This window comes from Chiloscyllium plagiosum, chromosome 7, assembly GCF_004010195.1.
Source record: "Chiloscyllium plagiosum isolate BGI_BamShark_2017 chromosome 7, ASM401019v2, whole genome shotgun sequence".
In the NCBI taxonomy this organism is placed as follows: Eukaryota; Metazoa; Chordata; class Chondrichthyes; order Orectolobiformes; family Hemiscylliidae; genus Chiloscyllium; species Chiloscyllium plagiosum.
In genome coordinates, this window is record NC_057716.1 from 2485809 (window position 1) to 2503970 (window position 18162).

Sequence of the window (18162 nt, forward strand, 5' to 3'; positions counted from 1 at the left end):
CCTTTATCTCAGCCCGCTTGGCACACCAGCCTCATTCCTGAAGAAGGGCTCATGCCCGAAACGTCGATTCTCCTGCTCCTCAGATACTGCCTGGCCTGCTGTGTTTTTCCAGCACCACATTTTTCAACTCTGGTCTCCAGCATCTGCAGTCCTCACTTTCTCCTGAGGAGGAAGATGTGCAAGTTTTCGGTGTTTTATTGCTCTGCGCATTATTAGTCATGAGTAGTGATTGTACCAGCCAGTAACAATTGTTACAGATCTTTCAGGAAAATTTATTGTAAAAAAAAATTGCTATTACAAATCTTGTGTGTAGATAGTCATTCCACTTTTCAAGTATTTGTATGATGTCTCTAAGTTAATTAACTACCTGAATCATCACCATGGCTGATTCACATACATTGCAAAAACGTGAATTCCTTTCAGAATATGATACTGTGTTAGCCATATTGAGCCATTTGAGCAAAATACTAACTATAGTCAAATCTACTATTTTTGTTAAAATATTAAATAGAAGAGAGGGTGATATTCTAATTTAGAGACTCTCAAAATACAGTATGAATTTGTGGACTAAGTTATGGTTTAATACGTTTTGGAGTTTATTGCTACATTTGTTTTTTGATTGGCATGCCAGTGGATTCAGAAAAATTTACTGTGTGCAGCTAAAGATTACTATCTATTGTACTCTGGAAAAATGAAAGCATTCTGACATTTTACTTCTTGGTGCCCGAGATCACCGCAGATTGTTCTTTTGAGAGTCACTCTGCCATCCCATCAACACATGGCTTGAATGAAATGTAAAATATAGATAAATTGAAGATGTCATTCATGGCCCATACTTTGGTTTTTCACCCTCTTTTATATTGTTTTGTCAACCTTCTGTATATCAAAAATGGTGATTAGCTTCAAATTTCAAGAAGTACTGTAGGTGACAGTGTGAAATAACATGATGTGACTAACTGATTCCAAAGTGGCAACACCCAACTTTACATGACAGCCCCTTGCACTAGTCTATAAATTCCTAATCTATGTCCTTTTGAGTTGCAGCCTGTATCCTCTAAAATATACTCAATTAGCATCTTGGAGTTGTACAATATGGAAACAGACCCTCCAGTCCAACTCATCCATGCCACATGATATCCTAAATTAATTTAGTCCCATTTGGCCCATATCCCCCTCAATCCTTCCTATTCATGTACCATCCAGATGCCTTTTAAATGTTGCAAGTGTACCAGCTTACACTATATCTTCTGTCAGCTTGTTCCATCACCCTCTGCGTGAAGCAGTTGCCTTTTAGGTGCCTTTTAAATACTCCCCCTCTCAATTTAAACCTAGGCTGTCTCGTCTTGGGCTCTCCTACTCTGCGAAAAAGACCTTGGCTATTTACCCTCTCCATGCCCCTCATGATATTATAAACCTCTACGGTCACCCCTCAGCATCTGATACTCCAGGGAAAACAGCCCAAGCTTATTCAGCCTTTCCCAATAGCTCAAACCTTCCAACCCTGGCAAAATCCTTGTAAATCTTTTCTGCACCCTTTCACGTTTAACAACATCTTTCCTACAGCAGGGAGACCAGAACTGAACTGAACACAGTATTCTAAAAGTGGCCTAACCAATGTCCTGTACAGTCACAACATGACCACCCAACTCCTATATTCAATGCACTGACCAATAAAGGCAATGGTACCAAACACTACCTTCATTACCCTGTCTACCTGCAACTCCACTTTCAAGGAACTGTGAACCTGCACTCCAAGTTCTTTGTTTGGCAACACTTCCCAGGACTCTACCATTAATAGTATAAGTTCTGCCCTGATTTGCCTTACTTTGCTGTGGGCGGCACAGTGATTAGCACTGCTGCCTCACAGCGCCAGAGACCCGGGTTCAATTCCCGCCTCAGGCGACTGACTGACTGTGTGGAGTTTGCACGTTCTCCCCGTGTCTGTGTGGGTTTCCTCCGGGTGCTCCGGTTTCCTCCCACAGTCCAAAGATGTGCAGGTCAGGTGAATTGGCCATGCTAAATTGCCCGTAGTGTTAGGTAAGGGGTAAGTGTAGGGGTATGGGTGGGTTGCACTTCAGCGGGTCGGTGTGGACTTGTTGGGCCGAAGGGCCTGTTTCCACACTGTAAGTAATCTAATCTAACCTAAAATGCAGCGCCTCACATTTAGCTAAATTAAATTAAAATACACAAGAAATTATTTCATGATGTGACAGTCCAAAATAATAGAAACATAACCTTAAAATTAGAAAGAGGCTGAGCAGAGGTGATACCAAAAACATTCTTCACATGAAGGATATTCAAAACCCTCTCTGTTTCACAATTCCCCCAGCCACCCCCAAATGTTTGTTGAAGTTGGGTCAAATTGTTCGGAGTGTAGTTAAAGGCTATTGACTTACAGTTTGTTAATGTGTTAAGATAAGCCATGATATAATTTAATGGTGAATTAAATTGAGGAACTGAATGACCTAGTCCTGTTCTCCTGTTCCTAAAGGGCACTTATTGTCACAACTTGTGGAAGTGTAATGAAGTTAACAAAACTGAGCCCAAGTGAAAAATGTTAAATAACAAATAAGCTGTCCCATGTGAAGAAGGTGAAGTAATGACTTGAATCGAGAAAGGAAAGTTTTTAAACTGTGACAAACAAAAACTGAAATTGCTGGAAAAGCTCAACATCTGTGGAGAGAAATCAGAGTTAACGTTTCAGGTCCAGTGATTGATCCTTAGAACTCGACTATGAAATTGCAAATTACACAAGCTAGCATATAAAAGAAATAAAAGCACTAACAATTGGCCCCTCAATTGAGTTACCATTGTTTTAAGTTTGAATCTTTCTCACAGCCCCAATGAGTGGACCTCCTATTTATCCCTGGTCCTGGAGGTTAGCCCGTAATATATCCTCCTGATCAACTCAGCAGAGATTATGACTTAACCTTCTCAGTTCCACAACAAACAGTCCCAGAATTTTTTTACTCTGAGAGGAGGCTTGCTAATAACTGAAGTCCCTCATCCTTTCACCATTCTAGTAAATCACTTTTGCTGCTTTTCTAAGGCCTTGATATCCTCCTTAAATCAATCAATGATCATTCAGAACAAAGCCAATCCTCTTCAGGATATGATTATCCAAACCTGAAACAAGCAGGTCCACAGTTTGTCAGAATACCGGTGATCATCGATCAATCAGTCTTGCTCATTAATAAACCTAGGAAAGGTTTGTCACTGAGAATTGCAATTAGTGTTACTTCATTCAAGGTCCTCCTGCATGCAAATATTTTAACTAATAGGCTTGTCTCAATAGGAAACTTAACAGTTAACTGTGTACCTGAATAAATTAAACCTCCATCAGTATGACAGCACATATATAGAGAATTCGAAGTCTCACTTTTGCGAATATTTACAAAAGCGTAGCCATACACAAGGTGTGAAATATATTTTGGGCAAAAAGAGAGCACATTTTATGTCTGGCAACAAGAGTGGAAAATATCCTTGAACTCCATCTGCCCACCCTGCCTATTCAGGCAAGAGCCCTTCATCAGGAATCTAGAATTAAGGCAGCCTATTTGATTAGCAACTCATTTGTCACCTTTAACATACACTTCCTCAAAATGTGACAGCAGTGTGTGTTATCTACAAGATGCACTGCTACAACTCACCCAGGCTCCTTTAATGGCACCATACAAATACATTCTCTGTGTAGTAAGAGGTCATAAGGGCAGCAAATTTACTGGAGCACCATCAGCCAAGAGTTCCCTTCAAGTCATTTACCATCCTGACTTGGAACAATTTCTCCATTCCTTCATGATCACTGAGTCAAGATCCTAGAATTCACTTCAGAATAGCACCTTTGAGTGTAGTCTAATCACCATGGCCTGCTCTAGTTCAAGGCAATTTACCACCACTTTCTCGAACATTTAGGGGTGGGTAATAGATGCTGGTATAACCAATGATGCTGATACCATGTGAAAAAGAGATAATAAAAGACTCTTCAAAGTTATTTTTCCTCAGATGTCTGCCATTTTAAACATGGTAACATCTATTTACATGCTGTGGATTTCCAGCAGATTACACTGAAATATGCTCATAAACTGTAAGTCTAGTTACTGAGGTGTAATTGATTTATAGAATTAGGTTCCCTTGGTGATTAAGAAATAGTTTCTGCAGAGTGTGATGTATTGTAATGTTGTTGACATTTGTGATGAAATAAGAGTATTGTGCACCTTTAGTTGAAAGCATATCATTGGATCTATTGAAAGGGCTTTCCAAGCCTGAAGCAGGTGATACTGTTGACGATCTCAAAACAAGACAGAAAAATGCAGCCAGGAAATGTAAATTCAAGCATACGGATGAAAGACTGCTGGATTAGTTCAGTTGGAGCACTATGATCGCTGCAGAACAAAAAGAATTCATTGGAGGGACAAGTTAACAGTAAAGCATCTACTGCCTAGAGCACATGAAAGCCCAAGTAGACAGATGAAGATACTGAATAACCAAATGACTAGCCTTCAGTTAAGTCAGGTGAACAACAGCAGGGGCGTTGCAGTGAAACAGCAATAACAGAATGTGCGCTAGACACAGAGAAAGATGTGTGAGGGATAAGGATGACCCCATGAGTTCATGGATAGATGGAAATGTTCCGTATGTGAATCAACCTGCAGCGTGCTCGAAAAACACAATCGCTTGGTTTGGGAGGGAAAAAAGGTGCAGGAAACAGAAGATGAGAAACAAGGTAAATGCCAAGTAAAAGAAGTCATACATGACTGACAACACATTAGACATAGGAACCACACAGCTGCATTCAATGTCTAAATTCGACAGTTCACAGAGAAAATAAATTCACACCACTGTCAAGATCAGGAAGAAGGTAGGAAGTAAGCCCATTTTATAACAATTATGCTGAAGCTTGATAATAGGGCATTGAGTAAGATTATCCCACTCAGACAACGTCCGATGATATTCCCTGAAAAATTTGAAGGAAAATGATTCCCTAAGAAAAATGTTATGGTACTGGTATAGCCAAGAATTGATACTTTAGCAGTAAAACTGATCATCCTGCTCTCCTGGGGTTGGGTATTTGTAAAGAGCTGTAGCAGATCTCAGTAAACCCTGAGACATAGGAGGTGACTCTGAGAGTTTGAATGTAGTATATCCCTTCAAAGGTGTGCAGTAATCAGAAGTAATGAATGTTTGGTACAAATGTACCCATAGAGTTTTGATGAGGTGGTTGGATACAGGGGCAAGGAGAGAAATCACAGCTTTGGTGCTGCACGTGGCCTGAGCGATCAGCCCCTGACCCAAGTCCAGCTCTGTTTTTCTCCCCCCCCCCCCCCCCCCCCACCTTGATTGCCCAAGATTCTACTATTGGGCCCTGAGTGAAATCTTTGAAGAAATTGACTATCACGTCAGTCTCTATCCAGTGGTGAAACTAATGATTCATCCTCCACATAAAGAACCAGTAAAAGGGAGTCGCAGAGATGGCTAAAAGACATAAAAAGGATCACCTGAGTTACAACCTTCAGACTATGTCAATTCCCTTCTGCTGAGAGAAGGGAAATTGCTAGGAATTTGCCTGGATCCCAAAAATCTTAGCAAATCAAGGAGGAGCTCTGACCTGATTTGAAATACTGAAAGAGATAACAACAGCACCAGCTAGAGCAAAATGTTCCAACAAGTTTGATGCCAGGAATGGTTCCTGAAACTTGAGAAGGAATCTTTGCTGTTGACAACATTCCAGTGCCTAACTCTTGGCCTTCAACTGAGCCAAGAAGTGATCCATCAGAAAGTAGTTGAGACGCACGTAGGGCACAAAGGAGCAGGTGGCATAGCTGCTGATATGAGCATCTAGATTTAAGGTAGGAAAAAAATCATGACCACCATCAAAGCCATTGCAGCAAACCAGGAAAGCAGGGATCAAGCTGCGTACACAAACAAGGGCATTGTGAAAGTGGCAGACCACCATCTATTTGGAATAGACTATATACCCGATAGAGTTGAGCTAGGTCCTCAGCAAATTACAACCATCTCTGAAATAGAAGCTGCAAAGAAAGGGAAAAAAATTGAGAAATTTCCTTGGCTTGATCCAGGACATGAGTTCTTTCATACATGACAATCCTAAAAAAAGCTGATGAAAGATGATATTGAGAACCAGTGGTCAGAATCATGAGTTGAATTTTGACTAGTTTAAGCGGTAATGTAGAAGGAGACAAGTCTATTATACTAGAACAGAAAGAAAACTGTCACTCTGCAAATTGATCAGACATTGAAATATTGGGAGGTTTTGGAAGTTATGCATGGATGTGAGAAATTCCGAATATCTGTTTGAGAGAAATTCCAGTGATGATTACCCACTGGACACATCCACAGGAAATGTTCATAAAGCAACAGTGATGCTGCACAATACTCTTGAGACTTCAGTTACTGTTGCACTTTGAAATACAAGTCAGGGAGTGAAATGCGCTATTTTAACACAGGAGAAATAGATGATAAAAGTTCTAGCTATAGAGATAATCAGCTGGTGAACATATTACCAAAACAGAGGTAAATTAGAAATGAAATCCGTGAACATGAAGAACTGCTGATGTCCTCTCAGACAGTGCACTCCGAATGGCCTGAGAAGGTACACCAATCAATATGGCAGCATTGGTCTGTCCGAGAATGCCTCAGTGGAAAGTGGTGTCCCACTAGCCAGATCCAAAATAAGCTTACACTAAACAATGAGGAGAGAACTTCTCCAGAAGGCACATGAAAGTCACATGGGAGTGGAAAAATGTAAACTCAGTGCCAGATCAACTGGTTATTTTGAGGCACCTATAGTAACATTGATAGAAAAGTATCCATATGTTATGTACACCAGAACAAACACCCAGCAGAAAGAGATAATGTTGTTCCCACCCAAACCATGACATACTTAGAGAGCTGATATGTTCATACAGAAATCAAAAAATGGCATCCCATAGACATAGACGGCCATTCAAAAAGTTGTTTATTTGAAGGATGATAAGTTTGAGAACTATGACAACAACATCAGCAGTAGTTCTGTCTGTTGAGCAAGAGATTCCTGAGCGAAGAATATTTGACAATGGAACCCAACTAGCGACCTGAGAGTTTGTTTGCTGAACAATTTGGATTCGATATTATCAACACATCACCAGATTACCAAGGGCATGGGTTTTAGAGAGAGATCCACCTAGAAGGTTTAGTGAACCCTTAGGCTTTTGAGAGACAAAAGAAAATCTAAACCTTGCTTTATTGGCTCAAATTGAACCATACTTTTGAAGCTAACGTGAAATCAACTGAAGAGCTTTAAAATAGTGGAAAGTATACGGCGATATTGCCAAACATGATACTGCCTCTGAGTGGCTGAGAAGTAAGACAACAACTCACTAATGAGCAAACAGAAGTAGGTCAACAGTTCAAGCATGCTAATTTCAAGCCTAAACTCAAGGTCAAACTGCCAATGTACAGGATTTAACAATGACCTGGAAGCTGAGACTCCAAGGTCATTCATCATTGAATTTGAAGCCAGTGAGTAAATGAGAAGGTATAGAGTTCGTATTCAAACTCCAACTGAGCTCGGACAGCAAAAAAGATGAAGTGCCAATTCAAGACTCCTCATCAGCAACATTATGAACAAGTAATAAACCATCAACAACATTACTAGCAAATGACGCAACCTTTATAAACACCAGACAAGACTCCCACAACATTTGGAGCAACATACAATCTCATCTGTGCAGTTTGTCAACTCCCAAAGAGGAATGAACGTCAAATCGACAAGCTGCCAACTACCTTTGCGATATTGTGAATAATATTTTTAGATAAGAAATCAAACTCGAAAGAATGCTTAAATTGTTCTGTTTATTTATAAAAGTTTTGGTTAGTCAACTCTAGAAAGAAATATGATTAGAATGATTAGAATTAGATGATTAGAACAGTTGTATTGATCATTTCCTTTAAGGAAAAGAGGATGTCAAATTGTTACTTATAAACTGCTTGGAACTAGTTGTTATGGTCATGTTCATCCAAGGTAAAGTATTAGTTCACCAGCTATATGGAGAACTGTATAAAGTACACTTGATGAAACTCCAGCATTTGGAGTCTAAAGCATAATTATTTCTAACCAAAAAACAGTTATTACTGTACAGCAAGACACTAAAAACTTAGGTGACATACTGTAGGTTTCCTGAAATGTCTTAATGGTTTGTTTGCTGCTTAGAAAGATGTGATATAATTTTAAAAAGTATCTGATTGTATGGACTGCTTTCCAATTTTGATACGCATTCTTTCAATGCCTTTGGGGAATTTGCTTCTCTGTTTACCTGTGTCTCTGTCTCATGTCTACCGATCTGTCTCTTCACTCATTATGTGCGACCTTTTAGGCGCGGAGAGAATTGAAACGCCTGAAGGAAGAAGCCAGGCGTAAACATGCGGTTGCTGTCATTTGGGCTTACTGGCTTGGACTGAAGGTACTTTCCCGCTCCACCTTCCTCTACAATTCCCCCAAATGGAAACGACATTAACTACTAACTCTGCTGCATTACTATACTAACCTTTAGACCACTTCCACTGAATATCCATTAACAAAAAAAATTAATAAATAAAAATATTGACATTGTTTTGTCCGCACTTTTAATTGAAACAAGTTTTATTTGGGAGACTTTTGCTGCATTTAATAGGAGTTCACCAGTGATTTATACATGTCACTTATAGAGATCAGAAATTTAACAATCATTAATAAAACTAAACAGTCTCCATGTGCTTATTGTCTAGGAAACATGAGAGAATTTGGTGTATAGATATGTTATGATATTGGCACAAGGTGTTTTTGTGCTCAAAATAAAGAGCGCTGCCACTTTGTTTTTGGTGACTTTTGGAATACTAGAACTAGAAGTAATAGTCTTTGTAAATATTTACAACACAATTGCCAGTGCTAGATTTGAAAGGCTCTGTGACAAGCTTTTAAACATTGGATGAGACTTAAAGTGATGTGTATGTGTTTAAGCTTTCCTTGTACGGTTAATTTTTAAAATCAGTTGAATTAGTGCACAATATGACCCAGAAACGAATTTAGATGCTGGCCAAGCTGATTTGGTGTGAGCCGCCTTGTTTCCTTGCTGTCCAGTAAAACCAAAGGGCAAGCCAGGGCATTTGGAAGTAACATGAGCCACTCAAACAAGAAAGTTAAAATCCAATGAGTGGAATCATGTCCTCACTGTTCCGGTTGTGTGACCAATCAAACCAGAGTGTGAGAGTCACAGCTCCGATCAAAGTCACTTTGCTTTGTTTGTCAGTGTGTTGAAGAATTGTTGAGTGATTCTTCAGTGAGACATTGGGTGGGCATTAGATCCATCATTGGGAAGAGGAACAATTCACAGGAAGGTTGGACACCAGATTGATTGTATTGATGGTTTTTTTTAACTCTCCAGAATTTGAGCTTCATTTATTGAAAGCATCCATAAAAGTAATGGTTGAGGGTATTGTGGATGTAGTCTCAATCTACAGTATATGCAGTTTTGTGTATAAAAACAGGTGATAAATCATAAATTGCTTGCTTACAGTGAACTGATAAAGTTTCACAATCACACAATCCACTGGAATACAAAAGAACAAGCTCCTAAAAGGGAATTAACTTGTTGAAAAGTAACATAATTTTTAAAATATGAATAAAGCTGAGGGACTAATAGGCTTTATAACATTTAATTGTGAAACGAGCACAGGACAAGGTTTGGTTTAAATTTGTATTTACTTGCACAAAGTCTTGCTTGAAGCTTGCATGGCTGGGCAGATGTTGAAGGCTTCCTGGCTAACCCTAAGCAGAGTCTATCCTTCACAGCCCTCAAAAAGTTGATAGTGAAGGAGGAGTCAACCCCACCAGGCCCCAACCAATAATAGACCTGAACAGATGTCTGCATATTCCTGAAAATCCCTTGGAACCTATTAGGCTTTCCTCCCATCTAACATAAGTTTCCCAGAGGCCCTTTTCATAAGAAAGCATGAGAAAGACCCTGCCATTCTAGGTAATCTCTTTGACTTCTAATTCAACAATTGAGAGACTGATTTCCTGTCATCCAATGTATCTAAGCTATTAGTTCACGTTTTAAGGAGACACTTATGTTTGAAGAACTTCAGTGGGGAAAGCAAAATACTGTAGACACACAAATCTGATTTTAAAACAAATGCTGAGGAATACAAACTTGTGTTGTGCAGGGTTTGTATAGAGAAACAGTTAATGCTTTCTATGATCTCTATTTCTGATTTTATGGATGATTCTCAAATGATTCTGATTTTAAACAAGATGTTGCTTAAAAACTCTTAAATTGATGTCACCAAGGACACAATAACAATCCCTTCAACAGCTTTGAGAATAGCTGTTTGATTGGGAACTCATTATTTATGAAATGGTTCTGAAATCTAGTAACACTAACCTACCGTTGATTCGTAATCCATTGCTAACATTTCCATTCACAGATTCTGTGCATGCTTTTGTTCATCAAAGGTTTTGTTTACTGGTTTTATTGATTTGATTTACATTTTGTGTTTTCATTGTATTCTGTATTAAATCAATTTAAAGTTGAGGTTCCTAAATATTATGATATCGGAATGTCAATTCTTAACTGTTTCTGGCAACTGTAGATTCTATATAGAAACTGTTTTCTATAGCAGCACTATGATGTCAATTATCAACAAAGCTTTTGATGAATCCTGTGTTAAACACCTATCTGCTCTTGCTGTTTTTCCTCAGGTTCGCAGGGAATATAGAAAATTCTTCCGTGCAAATGCAGGCAGGAAGATCTATGAATTTACCATTCAAAGAATTGTAAGTTGATTGAAATTCACTTCTCTAGTAGTTATGCACTTTTGAATTAATTTTAAATCTTTCTTCCAGTATGTGATAAATATGTCATCACATGCAATAATCTATACCTTGTATCGACAATGAATAACAGTGGAGCAAAGTGTTCTGTATGCTTTTTTACATTCCATATGTTTACATTACTTAGTGTGGAAACAGGCCCTTTGGCCGAACAAGTCCACACCGACCCTCCGAAGAGCAACCCACCCAGACCCATTCCCCTACATTTACCCCTTTCAGCTAACACTATGGGCAATTTAGCATGGTCAATGCACCTAACCTGCACATCTTTGGACTGTGGGAGGAAACAGGAGCACCCGGAGGAAACCCACACAGACACTGGGAGAATGTGCAAACTCCACACAGACAGGCTAAAGCTAATCTCACAATTAAATTAGAAGGTACAATTGGATTAAGCAATGTTAACAATACAGTCTTAACAGATAATCAGACACAAATGTACCACAACAAGTTGTTCTGGGTGTATTTAAAACACAATTCCAGGTGTGAAAATGACTATTTTTGAAACCAGACAGGTATTGGTCATCTATGAATACCTTTTATGCCTGTCTGACTGGATTGATGCAATCTCTTGACCTCAAGGAAAGAGTTATATGATTGAACTCCAAAGCAGTTACTCAGATTAAAATGTAAACTGAGACTTCTATATTGTCACTGACAAACAGACACACAATGCTGCAGAGACTCAGCAGGTCTGGCAGCACTTTTGGGGAGAAAGCAGAGTTAATGTTTTGGATCCAGTGAGCGTTCTTCACTACTGAGTGTAGCTAGGGAAAGGTTGCTGTGTATACGCAGAAGATGGGGTGAAGGGGAAAGAGCGAGGAGTAAATGATAGGTAGAAATGAAGCTTAGACAGACAGAATAGCAGTTGGACAGAGAAAGGAGCGAGTAATGGTCAGCCTGGGGGAATGAATAGCTGCTAATCGGGACCATTAATAGCTGACAAAGGGTTAGTCGTGGTAGCAGCCCAAGTGATGACAAGACCTGGCATGTGGGGGTAAGAGCATGGAAGAACACTACTATTATAGGACAAGCCAAACAGAGAACAGCCAGGGAAATTCCTAGAGGCATGACACTCATCCACAGATTCTATCAACAAACACGTCGACCTGGACCCAATATACCGGCCACTGCAGTGGACAGCTGGAACTGACAACCGGAAGTGGCAGAGACAAACCACTATAAATGCTGGAGGAAACATCACAGAAGCGCTTCACAGGAGGCTTCCAAGCACTGAGGATGTCACCTAGACAGGGAACGAAACGTCTGCAACACAAATTCCCAGCCTAGCGAACAGAACCACAACAACGCACACCCGAGCTACAAATCTTCTCTCAAACTCTGAGCATGGAAGAAGCTGAACAGACCCTAAAATTATTGAACTCAATATTAAGTTCTGAAGACTGCGAGGTCCTCAAGCAGAAAATGAGATTCTGTTCCTCCACCTTAGGCTGAGTTTTGGTGAATCACAACATCAAGCCCAAGATGGATGTTGGCCGGGGAACACGATGATGTGCTATGAGAGGAGACGAAGGGGAAAGTAACGGAAATGCTGAAGGATAAAGCGCAAACATTTTGGGATGTAGATAAACAGAAATTTCTTCACCCAGAAAGTGCCGAACCTCTGGAATTCGCCACCACAGAAAGTAGTTGGGGCCAAAGCATTGTGTTTTCAAGAAGGTGGTTGATATAAGCTTTAAATAAAAATCAAAAGCTCTTGCGGATAAAGGGATCCAAGGGATATGGAGGGAGGGAGGTTGGTTGGTGGTATTAGGGTACTGAGCTCAATGATCAACCATGACCATACTGAAAAGTGCAGAAGACCTGTGGGGTCAAATGGACTGCTCAGTCTTCTATGTTTCTATGAGAAAGTGAGGACTGCAGATGTTGGAAATTAGAGTCGAGAGTGTGGTGTGGAAAAGTGCAATAGGTCAGGCAGTATGCGAGGCACGTCGATTCTCCTGCTCCTCAGATGCTGCCTGACCTGCTGTGCTTTTCCAGCACCACACTCTCTACTTCTAGGGTTCTATGTTAACTGCTCTTCAGATCACAATGTTGTGGAAGATCGAGTTATCCGATTTCATCTGGATGTTTGTGTAATGTAATGTGTTGTGTCATGAAACCGAAGCATATTTCCTTTGCAGCCTATCAAATATATCTACCATTTCTAATTCCAGTGCTGTTGTGTGGGGCAAAGCATTGTGGTACTAGTAACAAACCTGATGTTTCTAACTCCTCCCTGGACTTGAAGTATATCCACCATTCATGCTGGGTATTGCTTCGATATATACTACATCGATATTTGATAGCTATCACCTAAATATGGATAACCTGCAACTTTTCCCAATAAAACAGCATTGTTCTCCTCGCCCCGACTTTTTAAACCTTCAACACCCAAACCACACAGCCAACCCTGTCAGCACAATGTGAAAGATGTAATTCCTTTCAGTCTACCAATTTATCCTAAATTAAAGACAGTCAGCCAAAACACAACCATCTCGTTGACCTCCCTGTTTTGACATAGCATGATTTGTAATGCACTGCTTTATTTTGACTCAGATGCAAAAGTATTTCTTAGAAATGAAGAAGAAGCTGCCATCAATGTCCCCAACAGAGAAGACCTGGCCTCCACGACCATATTTCTTCTTGGATGATACTCACACTGAGCTGAAGAGGATCTTCCACCTGTGGAGGGTAAAATACAAAAGATTTTGTCAGATATTAAAAACTAAACGTATGTTCATTGCTCAACATTTTCTCCACACGCACATTGATTGCTATTCCTAGCTTACAATATAGTGAATTCCTCATCTCAACTGTTTTTCTCAAATGAATTCTCAAAATAGACAGTTCTCTCAAGTGATAGGTCAAACTCCCACTTCATCAGCTAGGGGATGGTAGATGAGACACCATATAAACCTTGAACAGCCCTTAATTAGAGAACAGGAGAACTTAGGAAAGTAGTTTTCTGGACTCCTGATTGCTTGTCTGTGACTTCTGTTGGTAAATTTGTGCATGTCAATGTTTGAGAGCAGGTTGAGCATTGCCTTTGCTCTTTTTTTTTTAACTCTTTGGGAGAGTTATTCCCAGAACCTTGGAGACAGGTTTTTCAGAGGGTGAGATGTGAAAGGAAGAAAATTGATGGAAGCTTGTGTCCGGCCAGTTTACTGATGAGCTCCTGCTCCAGACTGCTTTCCCAAAGGCAGGAAGGGTCTAATGTTGGCAATCCAATTTGGGTAGCCCAGGGGTTAATTTTCATTTCTTTCCCCAGCATCAGATAATTTTGTCTGTGGCTTATAGGATCCCAGTGTCTTGCATCCCAACAACTCTCAGCTGGTCAGACCAATGTACGATTTCAATGACATTTAGTGCTGGCCACATAAAATGGCAAAATTGAAACATTCCCATCTCAAAGGCTTGCCATAGCTTGATAATCTCTTGGAGACTGATGTCTCCTTTGTGCTGGGGCTGGTACAGAGTCAGCTGCTCTGCTGATAATGACGACTCTCTACATTGTTGCTGACACTCCTGCTTCCACACGGGCAATGTTCCCGCTGCTGACTCTGACTACTGCAAACCATTACTGTGCCTCCCTCCAATCTACAGTATCTGTTTGTTACTCTGTTCTCAAAAATAAGTCCTTAATTGGCCAGCTCAGTTATGGCTGTTTAGGAAATCCTTCTGCTGCTGGGTTTGGGACTTGAATCCATAGATGATGTGAAAAGGATCAAAGTCCAGGTTCAGCTTTTTGTTTTGAATGATCATCTGAACAATATCCCTCGAGCTGGCACTGGGTGCTTTTGCCTATCCCTCCAGAAAGTTTGAAGTATTGATTTTTGTGTAAGAGGTTTTGCAAAAAAGTCATCAGAAATAGTGGTAAAACTGTCAGGCATTTCAAACAGACAGCATTGACTTGGTCACGTTTAAGTAGTTGAAAGAACATTGAAAGAAAAGTTTTTTTTAAAGATTGTGAAAATTACTTTTGTTTATTATAACAAAGTTACAATACTGTTCAATGTTAAAGAACCATTAGTCAAGGTTGAAATAACACACGTTCACATTTCGACAGTCTATGCCTAATCCTGAAGTGTGATGCCTCCTCTTAGCTTAATGTTGCGAAAAGAAAGAGGAGATTTTAAAAAATAACACAATGTCATGCTGTGCTTGTAGTGCAAGAAGTACAGGGATCAGTTCACAGAACAGAAGAAAGCTATTTTTGAAGAGAAGCTCGAGGCAAGTGAACTGTTCAAGGATAAAAAGGCATTGTATACTAACAGGTAATTATCAATGTCAGACATAGTGGTAAATACGGTGTAAAGGTGTCCTTCATAAGAACAGTGCATTAAAATTTGAAATAAAAAATTTCTTTTAGGGCATCAATGAACAGTCAAGTGAAACATTTCAACACCACATTGCTGCTAAAATTGTTATTTCTGTTGTGTAACGAACTTGATCCATTAAATCTCCTTTGCCAATATATATATATACACTTGTAAAATGTAATGATGAGCTTGCTATAATGATCGTGCATATACTTTATGGTCTTTTATTTTCAGGCATATCTTCTGTACTGATTTGAGAATGAGTTACAATTGCAACATGTAAGAGGCATTTGGATGGGTATATGAATAGGAAGGGTTTGGAGGGATATGGGCCGGGTGCTGGCAGGTGGGACTAGATTGTTTGGGATATCTGGTCGGCATGGACGAGTTGGACCAAAGGGTCTGTTTCCATGCTGTGCATCTCTATGACTTTAAGTAGGAACTATATATGAGATGCAAAATAAGGAATTTTCCTTTAAAATGAGCATGCGCTTTGGCACTTTGATGATTTGGCAAATGATTATTCAATCACATTCACAACAAAAAGCAATAGGGACAATTTCCAAATTATTTGGACTTTGCAGAGTTAAAATGACCTCCTGGGCTGTAACATTTCTCTTGAGACCAGCTCCCATCTAGCCTGGTGTTAATCCCAAATACATATAGGGGTTATTTACAACATTACCTGGCCATCTGTTCACAGGAGCCAGGAATATTGGAGTAGCACCTTCCTCCTCATTGGAGTGCTTGACTGTTTTGGCTGAAGAATTACTATTTCCTTTAAGAACTTGTTTAAGTCTTTATGTTAGGAGTGTCAGGGAATAGTGTCATTAAAAGCAAGATTTTTCCTGCTTTTATAGATTGAAAACCAGAAGTAAACATGAAGACATCATAGGAAGAAGTAGGAAGCAAATACTATAAATTCATTCAAGTCCAAATGGGATAAAGTTCTTTTTTTAAAAAAAAACAATATTTTGGATATATATGAGTAATTTGTGATATGACACAAAATCATACAATGGTCATAGCAAAAAAGGAGGCCACTCAGCTCTCGATGTCTGTGCTGTCACTGTAATTTAACCAGTCCTACTCCCCTGCCCTTTCCCTATAGGACTGCAACTGTTTTCTCTTAAAATAAGAATCTAATTTGCTTTTGGAAGTCAGTTGGTTCCACCTCCACCAAATGTTCAGTCAGTGCATTTCAGATTCAAACTGTGTTCTGTGATTCGATTAAATTCCCTACAGTGTGGAAACAGGCCCTTCGGCCCAACCAGTCCACACCGACCCTCCAAAGAGTAACCCACCCAGACCCATTTCCCTCTGACTAATGCACCTAACACTATGGGCAATTTATCATGGCCAATTCACCTGACCTGCACATCTTTGGACGGTGGGAGGAAACCGGAGCACCCGGAGGAAACCCACGCAGACACAGGGAGAATGTGCAAACTCCACACAGACAGTTATCCGAGGCTGGGATCGAACCTGGGACCCTGGTGCTGTGAGGCTGCAGTGCTAACCACTGAGCCACTGTGCCGCCCCAATGTTTCCTCATGTTCACTTTGTTTCCTCTGCCGTTCACTTTACGTTGGTGTATCATGGTCCTTGATCCTTCCATCAATGTGAAAATTTACTGCCTATCTACTCTATCCAGTTGCTTCATGATTTTGAACCTTTATCAAATCTCTTAATTATCTCCTCTCTCTGAAGTTAGCCTCCTATACCGTCTATCCACTTAACTAAGATGCTCATCCCTGAACCACACCCAGATAACTTTACATCTCTCTAAACCCTTCAACCTCTTCGGAGAATGTAGTGCTGAAAATTGGACACTGCTGCAGTTGAAGCTGAACAGTATCGTTAGAAAGATTCACCATAACTTGCGTGATTTTGTGCTCTATGTCTCCATTTAAAGAAGCCCAATATCTCCAGTTTTATTACCACAATTTGCCATGCCATCTTTTAAATTTTTTACATTTGCATCCCAAGTCACTCAATTGCTGCATCCGCTTTAGAATTAATCCTTTATTTTATATTGCTTCTCCTTGTTCTTCAGACCAAAGTGTATCATTGCACACTTCCTTTTCTTAAATTCCACTGGCCTATCTTGTCCCCTTGAAATCCATATTGGAAATTATAGAACAAGAGAAGATATTCACCCATGGCCCTATAGCAGGTGCTATATTTACAGAGGGAGCTATCTATTCAAATCCAATGTCACTGCTCTTTTCTCCTATCTTTTGAAATTTCTTCCTTGCAAATATTTACCCAAATGTGTCTCCAATGCTGTTCCAGTTTATGCTCCATTGACCGTTAGTGACGGACCGGTCCTCACCTAATAACCCTTGATGTAAAGAATAACTTTTTTGTTACTTTAGTGATGGTCTTGATTCTGTAGCCCTTTGCTAGTGCTTCACAAACCCTTGAAACAGACTCCTATTGCTTACTATCAAAATGGAACCTTTATTACATCTCCCCATTCATTACTCTCTGTTGCAATTTAAAGTAAGCTTTTTAAAATCCTTTCTACAAAATTATAGGCCCTAACCCTTTGTACCTGTTCTGATAACAAGAGTGCCCACACCTCCTTGTAATATTTGAACTTTGGCCTAATTAGTAATCCAAATTTTATTCAAATATGGACATCACTGGCTGCACCAGCATTTATTGCCCATCACTTCCTTCTATACCAATTCCGATAAGGACTAAACCAAGAATTCCATTTGAAAATGCCATATGTAAGCCAACCAGGACTCTCACTTTGCAAGGGGTGGATTTATCTGGACACAGGCAGAGTAGCTGCTAATCCCTACAATGTCGTAGTGATTGACACACTGTCTGAGCAGGGACAGTTCCAGGTTCAACTCTGTTCTGAGTTGGCTGACCTTGATAGGGTGGCCAAAGATCCTGACTCTGATTCGAGTCAGTGGTGTTGATTTGAAAGTGCATGAGTGTGGCTGCGGAAAAGGCTGT

General features: G+C 39.9%; 1 protein-coding gene across 7 annotated transcripts in view; it reads left to right on the forward strand.

Annotated features, from left to right (window-relative positions):
- Positions 1-18162, forward strand: part of myo1b (myosin IB) — a 272630-nt gene that overhangs the window by 232445 nt on the left and 22023 nt on the right. For 5 of the 7 annotated variants that reach the window (XM_043692877.1, XM_043692881.1, XM_043692880.1 and 2 more), the window contains 4 exons: positions 8373-8459; positions 10736-10810; positions 13427-13561; positions 15038-15144. In XM_043692877.1, coding sequence (XP_043548812.1) covers positions 8373-8459; positions 10736-10810; positions 13427-13561; positions 15038-15144 — 404 coding nt within the window. The remainder of the gene's footprint in view (positions 1-8372; positions 8460-10735; positions 10811-13426; positions 13562-15037; positions 15145-18162) is intronic. The other 2 variants (XM_043692883.1, XM_043692884.1) reach the window with 1 other exon arrangement.